At 49.3% G+C, this 25,203-nt stretch overlaps 1 protein-coding gene across 1 annotated transcript; it reads right to left on the reverse strand.

The window, feature by feature from the left end:
- Positions 1-42: 42 nt before the first annotated feature.
- Positions 43-21,793, reverse strand: LOC118979212 (quinone oxidoreductase-like protein 2). Its single transcript, XM_037035231.1, has 10 exons — positions 21,672-21,793; positions 21,480-21,588; positions 19,319-19,415; positions 17,719-17,777; positions 17,072-17,137; positions 16,165-16,274; positions 15,254-15,335; positions 11,516-11,697; positions 8,540-8,768; positions 43-235 (listed from the first exon to the last, which is right to left on the reverse strand). Exons 1-10 carry the CDS (start codon positions 21,719-21,721, stop codon positions 167-169), a joined length of 1,053 nt encoding a protein of 350 aa, XP_036891126.1. The 5' UTR covers positions 21,722-21,793; the 3' UTR covers positions 43-166.
- Between the last annotated feature and the right edge of the window lie 3,410 nt (positions 21,794-25,203).

Genomic DNA, 25,203 nt, shown 5'->3' on the forward strand with positions numbered 1-25,203 from the left:
ATGAGGAATAAGGAAAAAGATTCAAAGGGGACTCCAATACAGGATTTTGAGCCTGAGTCGATAAGGAAGGTGGCGACACCTTCAGAAACACAGAAGGGAAATCGGGGTTTGGGGAAGGTGACGAGTCTGGATCTGGACACGCTGAGTTTGCTGCTGAGGCGACGCTTCATTTGAGGGCGATGAGCACCTTGCCCGTGGATTTGCGCTGCATCACATAATGGAAAGCATCATTGACCTAAAAAAAAAAATCAAACAAAAAAAACCCAAATGTGTTGCAAGACTTGCATACGTGCATATTCCAACAAACATTTGTTGCTGGTTCCATTCTTAAAATAGCTAAAGTAGTAAGATGTGTCTTAATAAAGTATTAAGTGTCTTCAATGAACTGTTTATAGTGAAGCACGTAATACTTACTAAATGCTCACCACAAACTCAAAGGAAAACAGTGATATTTAAAAATAACCCAACCTCAGAAGGTATCTGTCCAAGCCACTGTTTTCAAAGTGACGCAGGAGTCCTCGGGCCTGTGCGCACATTCTGTTGTCACAGCTGTGTTCTAGCTTTTCAAAGAGCAGAGCCATTAGCAGAAGAATCGGTCATTTAAAATTGTACAATGCTTATCTTTTCAATAAAAGTCTCCTCGTTCCAGTGTAACTGAAATTGCAACCTATGTCCACTTCATTTTTAGAAGTACAAGTTATAAAACCTAATTAAAAAGCAGCCACAGTAATCAAGACACTGTGACACTGATAAAGGAACAAACAGATCAGCCGATCGAGCCCCCAAATCGGCCCCCACACGCGCGGCCCACCGATCTTCTGGCAAAGGAGCCAGGGCGCTTCGATGAAGACCAGTCTTTTCCAGAAATAGTGCTGGGACCTCCAAACGTGAGAGGCAACACAGATTGTGGCGGCAGGGGGCCACGTTGAACTTGAGGTTCGTCCCATCTGCAAACTACAGTGAGCACACACACCGTGGACCGCTACGCAGCAGTGGAAACCGTGAACTGGGTATGGGACCCGAGACACAAGGGGATGCTGAAGAGCGCCATGTGAAAAATGCAGGAGCAGGATAAGATCCACAGCACAACCCTATGCTCTTATTTGCTTATGCAACTTTGGAGGGAAAGCATGGGGAGTGAGGGTAGAGGGAATAACTAAATGCAGACACCCACAGATATGCAGACATTAAAGCAAAAGATGGGCCCTGCAAAGATGAAAATGTGCTTTGAAGTGAGAAATACGATTAAACTACCCTTTACACTTGAAATCCCACCCCCACCCCCACCCCCGCGAAAAGCCGAAGAAACATAAATAAATAAAAAGGAGGCAAACAAATCAATCATGGCAAGCTGTCTGTGGCTGGTGTCAAAAACATGTGTCTCTCAGGGCTTTGCGGCTTTGAGAGCCCTTTCCAATCTACACAAATTTAGATGCCTTCCGAGGAGGTACAAGAGGTGGAGGCAGACGTTTGAAACACTCATCTCTGTCCCCTCGATCACTCAAAGATACATCTCCAGGTGACTCACAGCTGCCTCCCTCTCCCTGTCAGCCGGAAGTCACTTGTTCCCAGAGAGCTGTCACAGCCCAACCACCAAAATACTTGGGGAAACAAGCCTAATTCGAGATAACTGGTACTTGCTTCTTCATCTGGCATCCTAGAGAAATGAGGAATCTCCTGCAAATAAATGTTATGTAAAAAGAAAATTGGCACTTCAAATGCTAATGCATATTCTTAACCATTTTGCACAGAAATCTTTAGAAAAATGTAGCCCACAGTTACCTGACTTCTTTAAACCACAGTATCAGGGGAAAGCATCACTTTTTTGTCCCGTGACTTGGGAATCTCATCATTCTGAACACGCATTATTTTACCTCCTGCTTTTTCTGTCACTCCTCTCTAGGTCCAACTGCCACTTTTGTTGTTATTGTAGCAGCTTCTAAAAATAACCCAGCTCTGTCCCTTCCCACCCCGTGGCTTCCATCTGGGTTGGGGACACAGACCACCAGTAACAGCAAGGACTGGGCGCTTAGAAAGAGTGACAAAGCTCCCAGTGAGAGACTAAGAAGCAAAGTGCGGGGCTCTGGACCAGTCTTCTGATAGCTGATCCAGATAGATGCTCGGGGACATGTCACTCCGGTGCTGTGCTTTTGTATAGGCTGCGTTTCGGGGAGGGAGCCCTCCCACCCTGCCCCCCCACCCTGCCCCATACTGATGCCTGGTCAGACACACAGACTGTGCCCAGAATTCTGGCCTCCTGCCTTGCAGTGGATGAAGCCATAATTACATTTGCCCCTGGAGATATGCTCCTGGAATTTGGGGGCAGTGTTAAGACATTGTTTTTGTTTTAGGTTTTACTGTTGGAATTTTTAATTAGCGTACCAGGCAGGAATAATCAGAGTAACCTATAGTTCCCTAAATACAGGGTCTGGCAGAAGTAACACCTGCTTGAGTGTGGTTGGTCGGGTAATAATATGGGTGTCATAATTTCTAGTTTTCATTGGAACATTTTGCCTAAAATGTGCACATGGTGTGCTTGAGTGTGATAGTGTTATGTTACAGAGTGACATGCTTATGATTTTGTAATAAAAAATTTTGTAATTCAAAAGGGGTATTTTTTGTGCCACACCCTGTACATCTCGCCAATTCTTGCTTCCCGTCAGAAACCAGCTCTTCCCCACCACAGCAGTAGCCTGAGATCTTCCCAACTAAAAGAGACATCCCTTAGGTCTTGCTTTTTTAGTGACTGGCGTACAGAATGTACCCAGTGAATGTTTGGTGAATAAAATTAAAACTCATGAATGAATGACTATATCCGGGACTGAGCGGGGTGGGTTTCCAAAGGTAAAAACGTTTGGTTACTGACACACTGTCACAGCTGAACCACCTTCATCACCTTGCAACTCTGATGAAAGCTGAGCTGCATCTGCTTTTAAAAGTCAATCAATGCGTTTCTCCAAAAAAGACACAGACGGCAACCATGCACGTGAAAAGATACTCAGTCATTCTTCATTAGAGAAACGCACATTAAACCCACAATCAAATACCACTCCATACCTATTAGAATGGCTATCATTAAAGACAGCAACTGACAACAATGAACTCTGGCAGCTGCAGGGGAAGGAAAACACCCCTCCGTGGTCGGTGGGAGTGCCAAAGACAACCACTTTGGTAAACACTCTGGCAGCTACTACGAGTTACGCCCAGAGTGGCCAGTTGGTACAAACAAAATCTGAGATGTTCACACAGGCGGTGACGCTGGCGTGCCAGTCTCTGATCGAGAACACACAGGCACATGCCGCAGAAAACCCTGAGCTACGGGCTTTGGTAGGAATGCAGTGGGAATGGCCTCGTCCACACCACAGGCCGCAGAGACCGCAGCAGCATCACCTCTCAGGAACGGAGGCCGAGAGGGGAGCTGCTGAGAGAGTCGCTGCCCCCGCTCACATCTCCATTCCTGATCTGCAGGGCTGCACAGACTTTTTCAAACTGACACTTACCTGATAATGCCATCTAGCCACCCCTGGAAAGGGGGGCGGGGCAAAGGGCAGAGGGCCAGGAGGAGGAAAACCCTGCTCTGTAAGTAAAGCTAAATAAATGTCTATATAAATGTTCAAAGAAAAAGTTAAACATACACTTGGCATAGGACCCAGAAATCCCAGCCCTAAAATTTGAAAAAAAAAACACATGTCTATGCAAAACTCAAACACGAATATTTAGAGGAGATTTACTTAAAACCATCAAAAGCTTGGAAAATAATCAAATAGCTTACTAATGATAAACGAAGAAACGAGCTGTGGTACATCCATAGAGTGAAATACTACTTGGCAATAAAAAATAAACTGACATATGTGAAAACACGAGGAACCTCAGAAGTGTATGAAAACGGAGCTGAAGAGGCCGGACTCGAGAGGCTAGACTGTATGATTCCGCCTCTGTGACAGTCCGCAAAACCCCAGGGAAAGAAAGCAGATTAGTGGATGCCAGGGACTGTGCGGTAGGAGAAGGGAGTGAGTTCAAAGGGCACAAGGGACTCTTTGGAGTGATGACAAATTCTGTCTCGTGATTGTCGTGGGGTGGGTGCATGACTGTAACTCGGCAAATTTTACTCTATGCAAATTATACCTCAGAAAACCTGTCTTTTACAAGGTCAGGCTATGTATTATTAAACCCCAAAATAAATAAATCCTCAAGGTTCAGTGTCAAGCCAGCTTCCTTAGGAAATAGAGCCTAATCAGAATGTACGCCCTGATGCTTCCTGGCCATCCAGGGAGGCCAGGGGGAGGGGGAGAGCGAAGTGAATAGAGGAGAAAGGAGAGGAACTATGCGGTGCGTGTGCCAGAACCTGAACTGGCCATAGCTACAGGGGGACACACACTCGATGCTGTTCCCCTGGCACCTTTCCACAGAGGCCACAGGGACCCACTGCACGTCCAAAGGGTCCATCGGGAGGAGGAAAAGCAGCCACGCTACCTCCCGTCTTCCATCTGTCAAAGTGCGTCCCGGGGAGTGAATGGCCCCGCACTCCTGGGTTGCCTTACAGTGTGGCCAGAGCTCCAACTGGCTCTTCAGCTCAGACCTCCGCACCAAAGCCACAGCGGCTCCCACCCTGAGGAGCACAATGGGAGCTGCGCCTGAGATCAGCCCTCGTCCGGGGGAGCCCACGACAATCGAGGGTGCTGGGGTCTGGGGAGCCTGACCCCAGGGACCGACCATGGGTGGGGCCGTCACTGAGAGAGTGTGACAAGAGAAGGAGCTCTGGGGCAGGTGGGACAGACATACCAGGGGGCTTCTAAACCGAGTCGGGAACCCCCTGCTAAATTTAATGAATCGTCTAAACTAAAAGAGTACTGTGATTTTCAAGACTATTCCACAGGCACACTCAGGAAATGCCAACTGGACGATTTCTGTCCACTCATTTCTGTCTGTTCAGGTCGTGATCTCAGCCAACCTTTATGTGATAAAAAGTTCAGACCTGCGAGGTTTAAGTGCCGTATCAGGTCAAGATGTGAGGGAGCAGCTCTCTACAGAAGGCAGACGCGCACATCTAATGGATACGGTCCTCGGAACAGCGATCATGGGGCTACCGCATGATCGTGGCCCGGGTGTGACCCTTCGAAAACAATAAATTCTACTTAACATTCAAAACCTAGAGATCGTCTCTCGAAGCCAGCCCTTTGAAATGCCAGTGCAAAATTGTTCCAGTGCAGGGAAGTGAAAACTCCACTCAGAGCAACAGCAAAGCCCCAGAGCTGATAACTCTAAGTGACCAAGAAATAGCCAACCTATCAGACACACAGTTCAAAACACTGGTGATCAGGATGCTCACAGAATTGGTTGATTTTAGCCACAAATTAGAGGAACATATGAAGGCTAAACTGATTGAAATGAAGGGAAAGGCACAGGAAACCAATAGTGATGGAAAGGAAACTGGGACTCAAATCAATGGAATGGACCAGAAGGAAGAATGAAACATCCAACCAGAAAGGAATGAAGAAATGAGAATTCAAAAAAATGAGGAGAGGCTTAGGAACTTCCAGGACATCTTTAAACGTTCCAACATCCGGATTATAGGGGTACCAGAAGGGGAAAAAAACAGCCACGAGTGGAAAACTTATTTGACCAAATAATAAAGGAGAACTTCCCCAGTCTGGCAAAGGAAATAGACTTCCAGGAAATCCAGGAAACTCAGAGAGTCCCAAAGAATTTGCACCCAAGAAGGAACACACCAAGGCACATCATCATTACATTAGCCAAGATTAAAATGAAGGAGAGAATCCTAGAAGCTGCAAGAGATAAGGGGACAGTCACCTACAAAGGAGCTCCCATCAGACTGTCAGCTGATTTCTCAAAAGAGACCTTACAGGCAAGAAGGGGCTGGAAAGAAGTATTCCAAGTCATGAAATCCAAAGACCTACAGCCAAGATTGCTCTATCCAGCAAAGCTTTCATTTAGAATGGAAGGGCAGATAAAGTGCTTCTCAGATAAGGTCAAGTTCAAGGAGTTCAAAATCACCAAGCCCTTATTATATGAAATGTTAAAGGGACTTATCTAAGAAAAAGAAGATAAAAAGTATGAACAGTGAAAGGACAGCAAACTCACAGTTATTAACAACCACACTTAAAACAAAAGCAAACTAAGAGGACAGCTAGATCGGGAATGGAAACACAGAAATGGAGATCACCCGGAGGGTTAGCAACAGGGGAATAGGAGGAGGAGAAGCGGGGAGAAGGTACAGAGAATAAGTAGCATAGACGGTAGAAAATAGACAGGGGGAGGGCAGGAATACTATGGGAAATACAGAATCTAAAGAACTTGTGACACATGGACATGAACAAAAGGGGGGAATGGTGGGGGAGGGGTGTGCAGGGTGGAGGGGAATGAAGGGGGGGAAATGGGACAACTGCAATGGCATAATCAATAAAACATATTTTAGAAAAAATATACTAAGTCTTTACCTATATGCTTTTAGATGTGCTATCTTATTTAATCCTCAAACCCACCCTAGTAGGTAGGATACATTACTGCTCCCATTACAGACAGGGAAATGAGGCTCAAAGATGTCCGTCCTCTCAATCCATCACCCACCAGATATGTGAGTCCCTGCCAGAACCTGGAGACTCAGAGGTGCAGAGAACACAGGGCCCCTGTCCGCAGGGAGTTCACACTCCCCAAGAACAGCAGGTGTTGAACCAGTACCTCCACGTGGGTGAAGGAGAAGCACCGAGTACTGTGGAAGTTCATACCCTGTGCCTACGAAAAAGGCCATGGTGTGTGGTCATATCCGTATCAACTATCAACGTCAAATCTGTGAGTCCACATATGCAGAAGAAAAGAAAAACTGGGTGGCACCAGTATATCTGGTACCATATAAATAGGGAGGGCCAAAGATAGAAATAGAGATAGAGAGACAGACAGAGAGAGAGAGAGTAAATGTGAATGAGGCATCTGTTAGGGAGCAGGGGCCCAGAGAGCCAGGAACGTCCGTGGAATGGGGAGAACTAAAAAAATCCTACGTGCAGAGCACTCATGGGTAAGAAGAGCACGTGGAAGCTGAGGGGAGGCTAGCAATTAGATCATTAAATCATGTTTAAGAGGACAGAGAACTTCAGCATGGGGACTTCAGGACAGTCACACCTGAGTGGCGGCTGGAACACCTCCATGGAGACACGAGACGGTTCACACCAGCAGGTGTTCTCACTTCCCTGCAGCCCAGCAGCAGGGGCACCTGCGTCTCAGGGAAGGCAAACCTCCGTTTGCAAGTCACGTGATAAAAGCCACACGTTGGAAGGGGACCCAGGCATTCTCAGAACGGGTGCATTTCAAGATTTCATCCACAAAAAAGTCTTTTCTTCCAAGAGAATTATAAACAAAAAAAGTAAAAACTCCCACTTCAGCCCTGGCAGAGAGAGAATTCGAGAGCCCAGGCAGCATAAGCCTATGCCTGCCCACCCCGAAATCCCAACGGTGGCTCCCGAAGCGTAGTCGGAAAGCCGCTGATACTGTCCTACCCCTGAATTTTGGAGACGTGTGAGGACTGAAGGTCAGAACAGTGAGGGACTTCCACAAGGGTGCAGACAGAGGGGCGAAAGCTGGAAATAGATTCCAACCAGTTCCCGGATGCCCAGTCATGTCCCCCTTATCCCACTGAACAGGACCTTCTCAACCGACACCCAAAAAGATGAGAAAGAAAGCCGTGTTTGAGGAGAATGCGCCTCATCAAGGGGGGAAACGTAAGAATGGAAGACGGTTGCGCGTGAGGTCAGGCCTGACAGCTTGGGCTCCCCTAAGCTCTTCTGCATGTGAACCAAACATCGCCTCCATCCAGGGCCGCCTGGAGCTACCGAGACAGTTTTGCTCACATTAAACTAAATTAAGCGCCCACCCCTCCCCCCCCCACAAAAAAAGAGAAAAAAAGACTTCAGAGTGAAAACCTCATCAATGCACATGGACAGCGATTCTGCATTCGCATGCACGCAATCACACTCTGGAGAAAGTTCAAGCCACATTAATGGGACTTCGGGGGGCCGAGGAAAGGGGGTGAACAGCCGGCGACATTGACTGCAGAGACTAACGGAGGAATCACAGTCTTCTGACGCCAGGCACGACTCCGTGTTTTGTTCACACAGTTCTGGCTCAAGCTCACCTGGTTGTGCTCTGGTGTCTGTGTTCTAAAATCAAAGGTCAAGTTAAGGGCTGCCTTCCTAGCCTTGTACGCTGCAGAGTTCAGAGTTCACAGTTCACATCAACACGGGTAAATTATTTCCTAAAGTACCGTCCCTTCCCTCTCTCTGGCTGAGACACCATCAAGCTCCTCAGATCCCGCTGCCCAGGTGGCCCCCAAGGCTCGCACCATCCAACCCAGAGAACTGGGGGGGCATCTGGTGACCCTAGGCCTGGGACACCCGTTATTCTGGGTGGCATTTTCACCTTTTCAGTCTGTCAAAGCAGGATGTACAGTATCGAAAAGGAAGCTGTTTGGAGAAAGCCAGATCACTCCCTGGCTTCATCGACACCACTTCGCTTACGAGAACCTCACCTCCTCCAGCTTGAAAACCGCCCCCAAGTGGGGCCGGATGCGTCCTTCCTGGCAGTACTGAAGAGCCGAGCTCAGGCTCTCGTAGTAGGCGGGGAAGTTCTGCTCTTGGTACCGGCTCATGTGCACGCCCATGGCCGAGATGTTCTTCAGGAGCAGCAGATTGGCCGGCACGGAGGGGATGGCTCCTCCGGCAAAACCCACCACCACGATCCTGCCCTCCCAGGCCAGGCTGCGGGGAAGAGCAGAAGGGAAAGAAATTTAAAAAGCAACTCATTAGGATAGCAACTGTTTAAATAGAACAGAAGAGAAAGTAGAAGATGCGTTGGCAAGGCTGTAGGGAAATCGGAACCCTCAGGCACTAGCGAGTGGAAGCGGGTAGAATTGTAAAACGGTGCTCCTGCCATGGGAAACCAGGAACGTTCCTTAGAAAAATTAAAAATAGTATTCCCATATGATCCAGCAATCCCACGTCCTGGTCTATATCCAAAGGAATTGGAAGCAGGGTCTTGAAGAGATATTTGCACACCTGTGTCCCCATCGGCACCATCGACAACAACCTGGAGGTGTGAGCGACCCTGATGTCCGTGTACTGATGAATGGATTAACAAAATGGGTACATGCTTGACCATGGAGTGTTATTCAGCCTTAAAGGGAAGGAAGATTCTGTTGCATGCTACAACATGGATGAACCTTGAGGACATTATGCTAAGAAGACAAATACTGTCTGGTCCTATTTATGCATGGTTCAGAGTTCCCCAATGCACAGAAACAGAAAGGAGAACAGGGCTGCTGGGAGGGAGAAGTGGGAAGCTGTTGCTTAATGAGGACAGTTTCAGATCCGCAAGACGGAGACGTCAAGGGGACGTTTTGCAATGGCGTGAACGTACTCAGCGCTACTGAGCTGGACACTTAAAACGGTCACCATGGTAAATCTACGGTATCAAGTTTATACCACAGTAAAGAGGGAAGAATGCACAGAAAAGCCACGTACACTAATTCCTGGAGACAACAAGTAACACAGAGGTTGCCAGAGGGTAGGGGAATGGGGAAAGGGGCAATTATTGTTTAACGGGTACAGAGATTTTGTTGGAGAAGGTTACCCAACATTGTGAGTATACTTAATGTCCCTGATTTGTACCCTTCTGAATGGTTCAAATGGTAAATATTAGGTTATGTATATTTTAGCACAATTTCTTAAAAAAGAAACACACATGCCCTGGACGGTGTAGCTCAGTGGATTGAGCGTGGGCCTGGGAACCGAAGGATCAAGGTTCGATTCCCAGTCAGGGCACAGGCCCGTTCCCAGCAGGGGACCCACAAGAGGCAACCATACATTGATATTTCTCTCCTTCTCTCCTTCCCTTCCCCTCTAAAGATAAATAAATAAAATATTTTTTTAAAAAGAAACACACATTAAACCTCTAGCTGGGAACTCCTCTTGACCCTGCAAACTGCCGAGGGTGACTCATCTCGTACCACTCTGGATTCTTCAATGGGAGACCATAAATATAAGCCATAAACAAGACAGTAGGGAGCCAAAGGAACTAGCCAGCTTTATAAGTGAACCCACTTTAGAATCACGACTGTCTGTTCCACTCTTCCATGAAGGAAACTTGGTGCGAACAAATGTCACTCCGTACGCCGCACTCAGAGGCAACTCCGTGTGAAGTTCCTGAACTTAGGGAGTGGCAGACACTTTAATGAGGCGGCATTTGCTTTTCCCAAACACTTACCTCCAGACGCCCTTAAGCTATGAGCTTCTCTAGAGAGTTTTAAACAATCAACAAAAATCCACGCAGGTTTCCCGTCACCCGTTATGAGAAGAACCATCCAGTGCATGCTGAGCAAGGAGTTATACAAATGAAGTTTGTAAACATCTTTGGTATGAAATATGTGTATGTTGGTTTGGTTTTTGCTTTTCGTTTTTAGAAGGGAAACAGGATGCTTCTGGGAAAATACTGTGCTTCCGAAGGCAAGCGGAGGGTGAGGACCAGCGGCGCTCGGTCCTGGCTCTCCCTTTAATTAGCGCACCCCCTCCTTTGCTGCTTCTCCATCCCCCTGAGGCAATGCTCAGGGGCTAGAGCCCCAACTGGGTGGCCCCCCCGTGGGCAAGCTGCTCTCTCTGCGTCTGTCTCTTCTGCTCTAAACGGAGATGAGCCACAAAGTTGTGCTTGCCAGGATGATATGAGAAATGAAACCCATATGAAAAGCGATCCAGAGTCCGTGGTTGAAAATACAGTGAGACCGGTGTCGAGGCACCGGTCCCAGCGGATCTCCAGTGATCGTTTTCTCATTGTTTTTTTAATTTCTAGATTTATTTATATCTAGAGAGAGGGGCAAAGAGAGAGAAAGAGAGGGAAAGAAACATTGATCACGTTGCCTGTCACACCCCCCTCCCCCACTGGGGACCTGGCATGTGCCCTGACTGGGAATCAAACTGGCTATCTTTTGGTCCCCAGGCCAGGGCTCAATCCACCGAGCCACACCAGCCAGGGCAGATGTCTTTTTTCAATAAAACAAATCAAAGAGATACCTACCCTGTTAGCTACTGCAAAAATCAGCAAGATCAAAGGAGGGTGCACATTTAACATCTGAACGATGATCTCCTCAAGAATTACCCACACCATGCACATAAAATAGTTTGCGGGGGCCAGCCCAGCTGAACTGAACACATGCACAATTTCTAAAGCACTTGATGTTGCCAACTAGACAGTCTGCGGTCGTTTCTTGGATATTTTCCCATTGGATATTTTGTTGTTGCTATATTTAAGCATTTCCTGATTCCCGCTCCGCTTCTAGTTCTTTCCACGCCCCCACTCAGCTGTTCCCATCAGTGCCAACGCCTGCAGAAGTGAGCAGCAAAGATGAAGAAGAAGCAAGGCCAGGAGGAAGGCGCAGGTCTGGGAAGTTTCCAGCAAAGGCCCAGGACTACCCACTCAAGAGAGACCCCCCCCCCCCCCCCCCCCGGTCACAAACCTGCGGAGAGCCTCCAGGAAGATGTCTCCGCCCACGTTGTCGATGACCACGTTCACCCCGCCACTGCCCACCAGCTTGCTCACGGTCTCCTTCAGGCTGCCCTGACTGTAGTTCACGCTCCATTGTGCGCCCTTCTGCATGGCCAGCTTGCACTTCTCCTCACTTCCAGCGGCAGCGATCACCTGCATAGAGAAAGCAAAGCTGCTGAGGTTCCAGAATATGTACCAGGAGGGGCTCATGCCACCCACCCAACCTGCAACCACAGGGTGCGACTCAAGGAAATGAATGTGACCTTGCTGACCTAGCGCCAGCCTCAACCTGGCACATCAGACCCAGCCCCCAGCAGCGTTACACTGGCGCCTCCATGGCCCACTGGCCACCGAACCCATGTTTCCAAGGACCCTGGAGCCCCAGTGGGTCTAGCTAGAAGGTGGTGCAGGAAATACTTGGTAAGTCTTCTCCAAACTCAAATTGAACTACCATTTACTGAGACTCCACTGTGAGTCAGGTATTACGGACACAAGCTAAATACCTAGCTTAGAGTTAAAGAAAGCAAGACAGAGCAAAGTGACGGGGAAGTACAGAGGGTTCCAGAAGCACAAACGAGAACTATCCAACCAAGATTTACGAGATCTAGGCTGCCCAGAGGGTAAACATGATTCCACCGAAAGAGCTTGAAGTCAAAGAAATCTAAGTGCAAATCCTGGGCTCGGCTACTAACCAGCTGTGTCACCTAAGCCAATTACTGAGTAAGAACACCTACAAAGTAATTACCGTGTGCCAGGCACTCATCTCATTATTTCTATTGAATATACACCAATAGCTCGATGATATACAGACTATCCTTATCCCCATTTTAGAGACAAAGAAACTGAGGCAAAGGAACTTAACTTGCCCACAGTCACCCAGCTAATGGGAGGCTGAACTGAGAACTAAACCCGGGTAATCCATCTCCAGAGTTCATGCTTTTAACTTCTCTATCCTGCCTGCCTACTTCTCTAAGCATCACTTACCTCGTCCATATAATAAGATTTATTTTAGGAATTCAGTGGAACACTGCCGTATGTAAAGCATTTGCAAAACACACTGTTAGATAAATGGAATCTATGGTTACACATATGCAATCACTTATTCTATGTAAACTCATAAGAACACTGAGGGGAGGTATAATTACTTCCATTCTATGGATGCGGACGTAAACCCCGAGAGGTTGAACCCAGGATTGTCCGGTAGCAGGCGGGAGAACACGCATTCGAACCCAAGGCTGCCCGACCCCACGGCCCACACGCTTCCGCTCCCCCAACCAGGACCGAAACCCGTGCCTCCGGCGTGGCACAGACGGCATCGGTGGCCGCGGGACATACTGTGAGCAAGTCTGGGGTTGGGAAGTTTCCAGAAAAGTTTCAAGTACTCAAACATGGCCTAGAGGTGCCTGATCACTGGGCAGCACCCAGCAGCCCCCTTGACCCTGAAGTAACATTTGGAACTTGTACCCAAACGTCCCAGAACACCAGTGCCCTGAAAAGACTCCCAGCTCGTCTACAACTATGTGAACGCCGCCCTCAAGCAGTTGCCGGTCACAAGGCTACGGGCAGGCACTGGGCGCCACAGTGGGCAATGCCTGACCAGGGCCAGGCCCCGGGTTCCGTCCATCCTGATGGCTCTTTCTAGGTCCTGGTGAGACCTGCCATGAGTCATGTTCTCTCTTGGTGCCTCACTTTCTTTACCTGTGAAGTAGGCAGAGCAAACACCCAACATTACCCACATCCCAGGGGTTTGGTGAGGACCACAGGTTAGACCACAGGGAGGGGAGGCACCATGAACGCAAAACGAAACTGCTGCTGCTGTGCGTGGGGGGCGGCGTTAGCCAAACAGCCCGTTCCAAGTAGACGGCATGATGGTCTACGTTTATTTTTGTTTGCTTTCCCATACAACCATGGCTGCTGCTGACGAAAACACAGCTTCGGCGAATTTTCACCTCTGAATCAAAGTGAATTTTTCTCTCTACTTAACCTCCTGTGATTCCTTAATAAGAACGGTACGATGTCCTAGAAATGCTAAACGGCCCGTGGTTCTGGACAGTGAGAACTTGGTGTGGTCTCCCCGCTGAGACAGGTGCTAAAAGATCTTGTTTCTGATGTGAAATGTGTTCATTTTCACCAAGAGCACCCTGGTGTTGAGGATTGCTTTCAGAACGCTCGGGTCCTTCCCAAAGGAACTCTGTGTGAGAAGGAGAGGGCCCCTGCAGGAATTCCAGACCGGTGCAATTATCTCCCAGCCTGTCCATCCTGACACCTTCTGGATCCCCGAATCGCCTTCTCCGTGGGAGCCTCACACCCACCGATGTCCAAAACTGAACTCGCCATGTCCCGCTGTGTTCTCAATCCCCATAAATGGCAAATCCGTAAGTCAACCTAGTTTGCTCCTTCCCACTTGATGTCTGATAATAACAGGATCCCTTTCTAAGAGATTCTTACATAGACATGTCCTCTAACAGGCGCGTAGCGTGTGCCCTTTCAATAATCCCCCTACAACCTTATACAAAAAACATTTACCCACGAAGGAACTGGAGCGATTAAGCGAAAGGGGGAGCTGGAATTTGATCCTACGTGAGGCTCCCCTCAAAGTCCTTGCTCTTTTACTGTATCAGGAGGCTCTCCAGTGACCCAATTCTCCATCTCCTTCCACTTTAGTGTCTCTCAATTCACACCCCCACTGTCCTGGTTCAAGTATTGTCACCTCCGGCTGGGGTCGCTCCCAGAGTCTGCTCTGCCGCCCGCCTATGGACCACTGCTGACCGTGCCCCACCCTTCATCCCCACTGCTCCCCAAGTGACCCCATCTTTGCAGATTCAAAGATGATCATGCCACTTCCGTACGTAACACCCTCATGGGCTTCTAGTAAGTGTTCGAACTCTCCAGCACCTCCTGATCTTGCCTCTCTCTGCCCAGCTCTGCCCAGTCCCTTCCCACCATTCCCCACACAGAGCTTCTGCTCCACAGAAGCCACTGGCAATTCGCCGGACGCAGCTTGTTAGTTCCTATTTCTCTGCCTTCAGGCAGGTCCTCCCACCACTGAAATGGCCTCTTCGTCCTCTACTCAACTGCTACCCATCCTTCAAAATCTCAGTTTCGATGTTCACCTTCTCCAAGAAACCCTCTTTCTCTGATACCCACTTTCTCTCATTTGTGTATTCATTCATTCAAGTCCCGCTGTGACCCAGGTACCGTGCCCGGCACAGGAACTGCAATAACGAACCAGACACGGTCCCTGCCTTCGTCTAATGGGATGGATACATAAATCTAGTAACGGTGCAGGTAAGAGGTTAAGTGTACACGGAGGTGCGTGAGCTTTGCACTGCGAGCGAGAAGGACAGGATGCTCTGAGACCACAGACAAATAGCGGGGAGAGGCAATTAACATCTCCTGAGGGACAAAGAATACTTCCCTAAAAAGTGGCACCTGCGTTTCAATTTGAAGTGCGGGACAAGAGTGGGGGTCGGGTCACAGCCTCACAGGTGGAGGGCACAGCATCTGCAGAAGCTGCGAATAAGCCCTACCTTGCAGGTACCAGTCACTGGAGGGACCAGTGACTTGCTCCTAGGTCCCCTCACTGGCCCACTCTAGGCAGCTCTGTATCCCCAGGGCGGGGTTTACTGAATGAAGGAACATGGTCCACGCCTGAAAACCATGTTTCGTGGCACAGTCTGTGTAAGCGGAGAATCTCACATGCACGTACCTTGGCCTGAAGGATGTTTGTTGCCACGTCTATCACTGCGAGGCCTGTCGCTCCGGCCGCTGCCGTCACTAACACGGTCTCTCTGTGCCAGAGAGAGAGAGACGAACCTCACATCAGAAACCAAAAATAATTCAGCAATGGGATCTCATGAACAGCTTGAAACCAGGACATGTTAAAGCAAGAAGAGAACTTGGAGGCCATTTCACCAAACCCCTCATGGACGTCCGTTCTCCAGGTTTCGGGGCTGGGTGGTGGCTACATCGGGACTCACTGGGTCCAGCTTTGACAACTTCCCGGGAAAAAATATTCCTTACTGTCTCCAGGCAGCCTCTTCCTTTGAACTACCACTCGATGTCTGCTTCAGAAATTCTGTCCTGAAGCACATTCACACTCAGCACTGCTGAATTTTCAAAACAGCCATTGCTCAATGAAAACCACCTGTCTGAATGATTCTGGGGCTCTCTGCGCAGAGCAGAGGGCAGCAGACAGGTCTGGCCCCGGTGAAGTGGGGAGCTTCGGCACTTAAACTCGGAGTTTAAACTATCCCAGTTCGGTCCACCCAACCAAGTCTCACAGAAACAGACCGCTGGCCTCCCTTAAAACCAGAGTAAAGCCAGTGTAAATAAGCCAGCTCTCTAGACGTCAAGGTTTTCTGGGAGGAACTATCCAGAGTGCTCAGGTTTCAGAAGGATATTTCTCCCAATTCATACCGGCCAAGTTCACAAGCTACCACTCCCTCCCCAACTCGAGGATAGCCCCACTGTCCCCAGACCTGAATCTCGGGTCACTGCCTTCCTTGGGCCCTTCCTGAGACAGACCGAACGTGAGCTAAAGGTCAGGCAAGGGAGAGGAAGGGACGAAGCCTCGGCACTTCTGATATCAGAGCAGGGTCCTATCCACACAGTCCTTACCCAGGCTGGGTACGTGCCCGACGCGTAAGGGCCATGAGAGCAGTACTGTAAGTTGTGGGCAGCATCGCAGCGTCTCGGAGGGAGACCCTTTCTGGAACCTTCCACAGTGTCTACAAAGAGATAACAGTGACAAGAGGATTGAGTGCGTGTACCTGTTCACAAAGGCTGTTCGGTGAACGGGATGATTTCGTCGAGTGACTGACTTGCAAAGGGAAACCCACGTCAGGACCCAAGCTTAGCAGAAGTCAAGACCAAGCAACCCGGGACAGAGTTCGGGTCTTGGCTGCGTCAGTCTCCAAATATCCTAAGGTTGTCACTTGAACAACAATTAAAATACAAAAAATGGGTGGGGGGGAATCCTAAGGTTGCATCTGCTCGGGAAGGAACCAACTAACTAATGGAGAAGGAGCACTGACCACTGTATTATGTAATGGGTGAACTGGATGTGACCACAATTTTACCTTGAAGAAACTGTGAGGACAAGCATGTACTGTTCTCCACTAGGGGGCACCATTCACATCCTGCCCCAAACCATCTGAGCACCATTCCCACCACTACCCTTTTCTCAAGCTCCGTGGGGGAGAGAAACCCGTGACAGCCAGCGCCAAGCCCCAAACCAGTTTTTCTACCAAAACTATCTAACTGTGATCCCACTGGACAGCCAGCCAATTGCTCCAGGACTCAGAAAACAAAATGCTTCTTCACGAAACCACGTTGCACAAAGGTCTGTGCAAAGGTTGTTACCCTGATACAGAAAAGGGGTTTAGCATTTGAAGGAAAGAAGTGGTTGGCTGGGAAACAAGATACGACCAAATGAATACAAAGGAAAAGGGGCAGTGGGGCTGGGGGGAGGGGGAGAATGAAGGATAGGTGGAAATTAAAGAAAAACATTGGAAGGTAGGGATACCTTCTGGTCCATGATACATTGCTCCGCCATATTATTAAAGCTACCCATGCCAACAACTGGATCTCCCTGAGGGGAAATTATCATTAAGCATCAGTTCCAATACGTCTCTGTTTCTGATTTCATTAAGACCTGCCAGCACACACCCCACCCCCCGTCCACCCCCAGGTTGGCCCTAATTATCTATTCAGAGTTACTTTTCAGTAAATAATGTAGCCCTTTTTCTCAATACCCCCACCAGGTTGCCCATCCGGGGCATTACTATCCAAAATGTGCCCAATCGGAGCACATTTTGGACAGTAATATGGGTATCAAATAGAAGATGAATCTGGATACGCATTAGAATCCCCAGTGTTAATTTGACGCACAAGAGGCTGACACTTGGGAATTGTCTATCCTCTTAGCAACTCAAGACCCCTTAGCAACTAAAGCGGTGCTGCCTTTTATTGGTAATGAAAGTTAAACGAAGCCAGGCACTTCTGCTGCCTGCCTTCCCCCAACTCACACTCATCTCTTCCCCTCCATCTCCACCTCCCTTTGGCGGCATCTGCTGGCAAAGGCCAGGAGGCACCGAGACCCTTGGGCAACACATGAGTCAGCACATTTCTCAGTCTACGCACCCGCAGGTCCCTAGACTTCGTCAAGCTTACCTCTTTAACTGTGCCAACATCTGCGCCTGTCTCCAATACCACCCCAGCAAACTCCATTCCTAAAACACATGGTTTCAAGATTAGGTTGGCCACAGCCCTGGCTGGTGTAGCTCAGTGGATGGAGCGCGGGCCTGCAAACCACACGATCGCGGTTCGATTCCCAGTCAGGGCACATGCCTGGGTTGCGGGCCGGTTCCCAGCAGGGGACCCACAAGAGGCAACCATACATTGATATTTCTCTCCCTCTCTCCTTCCCTTCCCCTCTAAAGATAAATAAATAAATAAATATTTAAGAAAAGATTAGCTTGTCCACAAAGCCCAGCACCGTGGAGGCGAGGACACACAGACCCACCAGCCATCCTATTGATCTTCTGAAGCGGAGATGGTTGAAACACCTCCCTCCCACCCAGGGAAGAGGGGTCAGAATTTGTACCCAAAGCACAGGAAAATGAACTTAAAATGTTCAACCGAAAAGCTAGAGCAGCTAGAGCAGCCCCGTTCTTACCAAGACACAGATAAAAATGTCAGGCATGGGCAAAAGCACAGAGAATGATCACAGGTTCACAAGTACTTCTGACCCTGATCACTGGGGGCTGGGGCGCCTACAGCGCCCCAGTTACAACCTTCACCCTATTGTGTTTATCTGTTGCCGTGTCTCCTCTTCCGGACTGTGAGGTCCTCGGGGCGTGACCCTCATTTACTCATATGGTACTCGGCTCAAATGGTTGAGCTGGAGTCGTCCGCCCTTTCCTCTTCCGCCTCCCAAAGTTCTTAATTTAATGATCGTACACTTCCCACCTGAGCTGCGGGAGAAATAACTCAGTGGAGCATGCCATCTTCCCCCAGGCAGCATTTCAGCAAAACAGAGGGAAAGGCTTCCGACGGTGGAGGCAACCAAACACTCGAAGGCCAACACACAGCCCCAGTATTGGATCCTTAACAGCACATGTATCGCATGCACACGCACCCTACACATGCTGAACTGTACTTACACCTGTTTCGATACATTTCAACCACGAAAATCAGTTATTTGGCCCACAAATTCAGGATCTAAATGTAATCTGATTGGGCGCAATGAAGATCAGACAGGGGGCTGCTAGCAATGTATCAACTCTTCTACTTCTCCCGGATCCTTAGGTATTAGGTTTCTTTGGGAACGTGCCTGCGAAGACGAAGAGTTTCGGCTGCCAACAGACGGTTGTGATCCTTCAGGCAAAAAAACAAAACTGAGGCCACGTCCAGGAACAAAAGGAAATGACCAGGACCAGTGATGACTGGTGTCGGAATTCTGATGGACATAATGATGGGGGAGCATTCATTTGTTCATTTATTCCTTTTTAAAGGATGCACTGAGCTTCTACTAGGAGCCAGTTACAATGCTAACCTGGGCGATAGAAGGAGGGTAAGGCAGTCATAGGCATTTCCCCCAAGGGGTTCACAGGCTAGGGTTTCCCACTAGCGGTGCGGCGGGCGCAGCAGGTGCAGCTGAGATGCTCCAACGGCGGGCAAGCACCGCCAGGGTAGAGTCTGAGATGAAGCACAGGGTTCGGAAGATTGTGCCTCCTTCCCCTGCCCCCACCACTTGGCTCCTCATACTCACCAGGTGTGAAGGGAAGACAGGGCCTTTGCTGATACTGACCACGGCAAACCAAAATATCGGCAAAGTTCAGTCCGCAGAAATGGACGTCAACCCTGACCTGGAAAGGAAATAAAGCAGAGCTGCGCATGTCTGTGGAGACGATCATTCAATTATACCGAAATATTTACTGAGTCCCTACTTTATGTGAGGTACTGAACTAAGTCCCACGGTATAAGCATGAGGCCCAACAGACAAGTTTCCTGCCTTCGTGGAGCAAAAAGAATGGTCGAAAAGACAGACATTAACCAAATAACTGCGAGGATTAATGCGTTAAATTACACCTCCTGCACAAGATGTTAAAAATAAAAATAGAAATGCCATGAAAGCATATAATGGAGGGACTTGTCCTTTTGGGGGGAGGCAGGAGGAACCCTTGAGAAAGTGACACTTGAACTAAGAACAGTTAAGAGTTAACTACTCAGAACAGGAGGAGAAGCCTGGCACTACCCAAAGCAATGGCATGTGCAAAGGCCCTGTGGGGCGGACAAAAAGAAACCCAGCAAACCTGGAGCACAAAGAGGACAAACAGATGGGGTTAGAGAGAAGGGCCCACACCCTCCGAGGTGTCATTATAGGCTTTACCGAGCATCTTCGTCTCCATAGTAGGGGAAGCTGTGCGAGGATTTTAAGCAGGAGAGTAACAGGACTGGCTATCTTGGGACTCAGGAATCACCCTGGAGGCTAGTCCTACCCAGATCACCGGCTACTGTGTTTTGCAACAGGCCTGGGGCAGCGCAGCCAGCAGGTTCTCAACCTTGCAAGCCAGTCTTTCTCAATGTGGACCCAGACCGCCAGCATCACTATCACCTGGGAACCTGTTACAATTTCAAATTCTCAGCTCCACTCCTCCCCTGCCTACTAAATCAGAAACTCTGGGGACGAAGCCCAGCAAACTGTTCTAACAAGCCCCCCAGGTTGGCTGTGAGAGGCAGGCTGAAGGGAGCAGAGTGCTACTGTCACAGACCCACCCGTCTGGACGGGCTGGGAACCACAGGGAAGGAAAGGAGGGCTGAGGGGCCCAGTCGGTAACGTTCGTTTATCTGTTTCCTTTCAATTTCCACCAGAGCACGGAGGTGGCTGTATTGGCGAGAAGACATATTTTATCGACAAATGGCATTCATTCAACAATGTTTTAAGCATCTGCCACGTGCCAGGCACCATTCCAGAGGATGGGGATTTATTTAATGGTGGGGAAACTCACGTAGTCCCAGCTCTCGCAAGCTAATCCCTGACAAGGCGGTGTCTGGGCAAACACAGAGAAAAGGAGTCCAGCCTTTGGCCCGCACACGTTCAGTACAGGACACACCAGTTGTAAATGTGTGTGGCCCACGCATGACCTCAAGCCACTCCACCCTGATTCAGGGATGATTCAGGGATGAACATCTTTCAGCACCTGAGCCCCAGGAAGCCGAATGGCTGCCATCCTGTGGTCAGGGCAATAATCCATTTGGCCACAGGGTCCCTGTTGGTGGCACTTCAGGGCAGGAGCCACATTTCCCTCTCTGACCAGGGGTCCCCCGCACTGTGGTTAACTGCCTGCTGCACCTGGTCCCAGGTGCTCATGGGCCCTGCCGGCTGAGCCTGTGTCGCCAGCATGGCTAACCCACGAAGCCAAAGTAGCCTCCACACTTCACGTGAAACGTCTGCAACCCTCCATCCCCAGTGACTGCAGAACAGCAGAGGCGGGCCCCAGGCACACATTCTTAGGGAATGTGGTCCCTGGCTGGTGTGCGGGAGGAGGGCGGGAGGATAATTAGATGCTGACACTGGAGAGGAAGCAAAGGACAAAGGACAGGGCCCATTAATCCATGTTCAATCGGTATCTTGCAGGTAGTTATGCAAAATGGTGTGCAAATCAGAATTCTCTGTTTCTAAGGCAACAGCCCTGGGGCCTTCAGAAAGAGGCCTCCCTTTGCGGCGTTGGGGGACAATCTTTCCTTAGCCCTTTTGTCTGTTTGGTGAACCCTGACCGGGACCATACCGTCCAGGACGAAGTTGCGCTCCGGTGTCCCGTCCGCCCCCTAGCTGAGCGCTGGGGGATCGATCCAGGATTGAACCTGCGGCGCAAGTGGCGGAGGAGGGGAAAGCGAAAGGGATCGCGAGGATAGGTCAGTCACCCTACCTCGTGGGGCAGGACAGGGCGGGGGACCATCTCCTCAATGACCAGGGGCTGCTTCAACTCGGTGCACCGCGCGGCGCGGTAGTGGCGGTTGCTGCCTCGCGGGACACTCCTGCAACACGGGACAGGGACCGGGTTACTCGGGGCGACCCACGCGGCTGCGTTTTGAGGCTCCGGGAAGAGTCCGGGTCACACCTGCAGAGCCGCACCGGAGCGAAGCACCGTCCCCAAAACGCCGCCGCCATGACCTCGCGCAGAGAGTTTGGAGAGTGTCCCGGCGGGTCGGGAAGGGAGGAAGGCGCCCGCCCCGCCCCGCCCCTGCTGGGCCGCTGGAAGCGGAAGAGCGACTGGCGCCCGGGGACAGGCCCCCACCGGGCCCCCAGCGAGGATTGCATTCTGGGCCAGCCCACCCGCAGGGTGCTCATCCCTTCCTCCCGCTCCTTCCTGGAGGTGGAGCCCTCTGGAAAGGAAAGAAAATGTGTAAAAGAAAATGCACTACCCGAGATTACCCTCACGTTGGCATTTCTGTAGCAAGTTTGGGACACTGTTAAAACCGCACTTGGTGGCATTTGAGCAGCGGTCCTTGGGTCCTGTGCCCGTGTGAAATCCTGAATGCCTAGGTAAAGGCTTTCAAGTCTGCTGCATTCAGCACGTCAGTGGAGTTCAATTCTTGTCACCAAGTTTTTTGCACGTACATTTCCATTAAAAATGTGTGGTTACTAGTAATCCAGTGTGGAATGATCCTACACAAATCCAAAGAGTATTTTCAATTCATGTGGTACCAGATCCTGGTCGTTTTCATAGTCCCCATGCCTGTATCACGCCTGGCACAGATGGATGCCCAATAGCATAATTCCTAGGCGAGCGGGAACACTCTGGAAAAACTGAAGACATAACAGTATAACCCGTGAAACACTACAAAACTGGGTAGACCGCTGTTGCAACAGTAACCAGACCATGGTAGGCAGTTAGACACGAGCGAGGCCAGGCCCCTGGGCTAGGTGCGGAAGGTCACTAGTGGAAAGCCCTGGGTGTCTAAAAACAGGCAAAACCCCCAAGGCTGATGCTGGTCATGGGGGTTTGGTGCCCGCCCCCCGCCTTGTCTCCCCAGCACAGGGCCAGTCATGCAACAGAGCCCCTTGGAGGAGGAGCGAGGGGCTGAAGAGTAGCCTCCGGCAGCTGCCACAGGGGCCCTGGAACCACCGCTACCTTAAGCGTTAACCCCTGCGGATAACACCTAAGACTCCGTTGTGTTTTAGCTCCAGGCCCAGAAAAGCAGCAGAACCAGACAAGCAATGACATGGCGGACATCAGGAGCAGCAGCACCGACTAATGACCCACTGCCCTGGGGCCAACCAATCAATGGAGACCATGACCCTGAAAGATGATGGATATTCCATTGGATCCTCCCCTGGGACCCCCTCCAAAGTCTCCACTTTTAAAGCCCTTAGGACAGAGGCCCCAGAGCACTCTCCCTCTAGAGCCGGGCCTGCACCTTTCTCATCACCCTCTCCGCACTCCCCGCCCCATCGTATAGTCCTCCCAGAAGCATTACCTGTAGGTTTCTAAATATACATAGACTGGCAATAGAAGTACACGTTATCCTGGGGAGTATGTTTCATTTGCAGGTAGTTTCAGAGGTAGCATGATGTCTTTCTAAGACATCTGGTCAGAGTATAGCCTCTCAGGTTCAAGTCCAGCTCGGCCATCTGTTTGTGTGGCTTTGGCATTGACACCTGAGGGGCTGTGGGCACCCGTTTCCTCTTCTATAAAGTGAAAGCGTTGGGCAGGATAATCCCCAAGTAGCTAAATGCTGTTTCTACTTTTTGATGGAAACAATAGTGCAAGATAGCAAATGACCTGGAATAAAGGAAAACTAGAGAACAAATACGAAGCAGAAATGAGCTTGTGAGGTTTCAGCCCACAGGCTTTGGTGGGAAAGAAATCCGAGGGCCAGGTCTGCATGGTTGTCTGAAGAGCACTCACAGGGAATTGGAGAAGTCACTTTAGTCCCTGCCCCTCTCTGGAGGGAAATTCGTGCCTGTGAGGAACAAGGCCTAGAAGGTAAGAAGATGAACCAACAATTTTTTTCAATCAGACCCTCTGTAAACGCTTAGTCATTGGACATGTAAACTGAAACCAGCAATGATTGGGAAACACTAACATCACCATCCTCAAAATGAACATTCGGGTTGCCAAATAGTGCTGAGCAGTAAGAAATCTCAAGTTTATGAAGGGTGAAACCAGCACTGACTGTAGAGAGGATCAGATGAGTTGCTACATGTGGAAAATGGTTTGTGAAATATTAGGTACTTACACAAGGTATAAAGCAAGCAGTTTCTAATGGAGCTCCGTGAAAGCAGCAACCACTTCTCAATCTCCTGATGTTTGTAGCACTTTGCACAATGTAGCACTTTTGAGAATTTAATACATGCTTCTCCAGCGAATTGTTGAATGAGCCCCGGGTTATCGTCCAGATAACTGGAAGTATCTTGACACATCAACTCTTTTATTTTTTATTAAGTTTTTTTTAAAGATTTCATTTTCTTTTTTAGAGAGGGGAAGGGAGAGAGAACGAGAGGGAGAGAAACATCAATGTGTAGTTGCCTCTCACGCACCCTGTACTGGGGACCTGGCCCACAACCCAGGCATGTGCCCTAGACTGGGAATGGAACCAGCGACCCCCTGATTGAAATGCCAGTGCCCAACCACTGAACCACACCAGCCAGGGCTGATTAAGTATTTTTGTGAAAAATTTTTCTACTGTGGTCTTCAGAATGTCCTTGTCATTCTCAGGAAATAGGAGAATCAGTGAGTTTGGAAAGCTCTATCAATACTGCGTTCTGCATTTGTCACAATGTCTGAAGACAATAGTAAAAGTCCCTTCAAGAAGGACCTTGGAGGGAGATGAACTTATCTCAGGTAATTGAGGTGATTTTGCACAAAGAGCTTCAGAGGTAAGTGGCAAAGCCTGTAATAGTAGTTCCCACAGTAGCAAAAGAAGTATTGAGCCTCTCCCTCAAAGTGCTACCACCGCACCCTAATGTCTAGTTTTTGTTGTCACTCCTGGTTATTTTGTTTTATTGGGGGCAAAGGTGGAAAAGCAGACAGAAAGAATAAAATGTGAGTCCTGAAGAAGAAGACCGAGCCGCTAAATCTGAACCAATCAGCCTTCTGGGAAGAAAGAGAAAGAATCGATAACTGCCCTGCAAACCAGTTTAAGGACCCCTTCGGAAGTAAAAGAGTGACAGATGAATCCTCCTTCTGGTACGACACCCATGAAGAGATAGTATTTAACGTCCAGGAGCTGCTGGATGGGATGAGGGGGGAGAAGCGACCCAGAGCAGGGTACACAAACAGCTAAGCTTTCACAGAGTAATAAACAAACAATACAGGAACAGTGTAAGCACCTTACAGAACTATACAGAAAATACAAAAGTATTTCCCACAGATATATCCAAAAGGTAATCTAATCAAACTGCTTTCTTTACAAGCAGACGGTGGGGGCTCATGGAGACCCTGGCCCAAGGTCACCTTGGGACTTACTGGCTGAAGCATCATTAAGAATCCAGCTTTCCTGATTTCCTGTTCACATCTCTTTCCACCAAGCTCTTTGGCTTCCACTGAACAGTGTGCACAATAATAATAATATTTCACACTTTCATGGCACTTCAAAGCTTGCAAATCACTGTCACCTAGATTGCTTCAGCCTGCCAAAGATGACAGT

This window comes from Sturnira hondurensis, unplaced genomic scaffold (assembly GCF_014824575.4).
Source record: "Sturnira hondurensis isolate 20B ecotype Veracruz unplaced genomic scaffold, ASM1482457v3 Scaffold0022215, whole genome shotgun sequence".
Taxonomy (NCBI): domain Eukaryota; kingdom Metazoa; phylum Chordata; class Mammalia; order Chiroptera; family Phyllostomidae; genus Sturnira; species Sturnira hondurensis.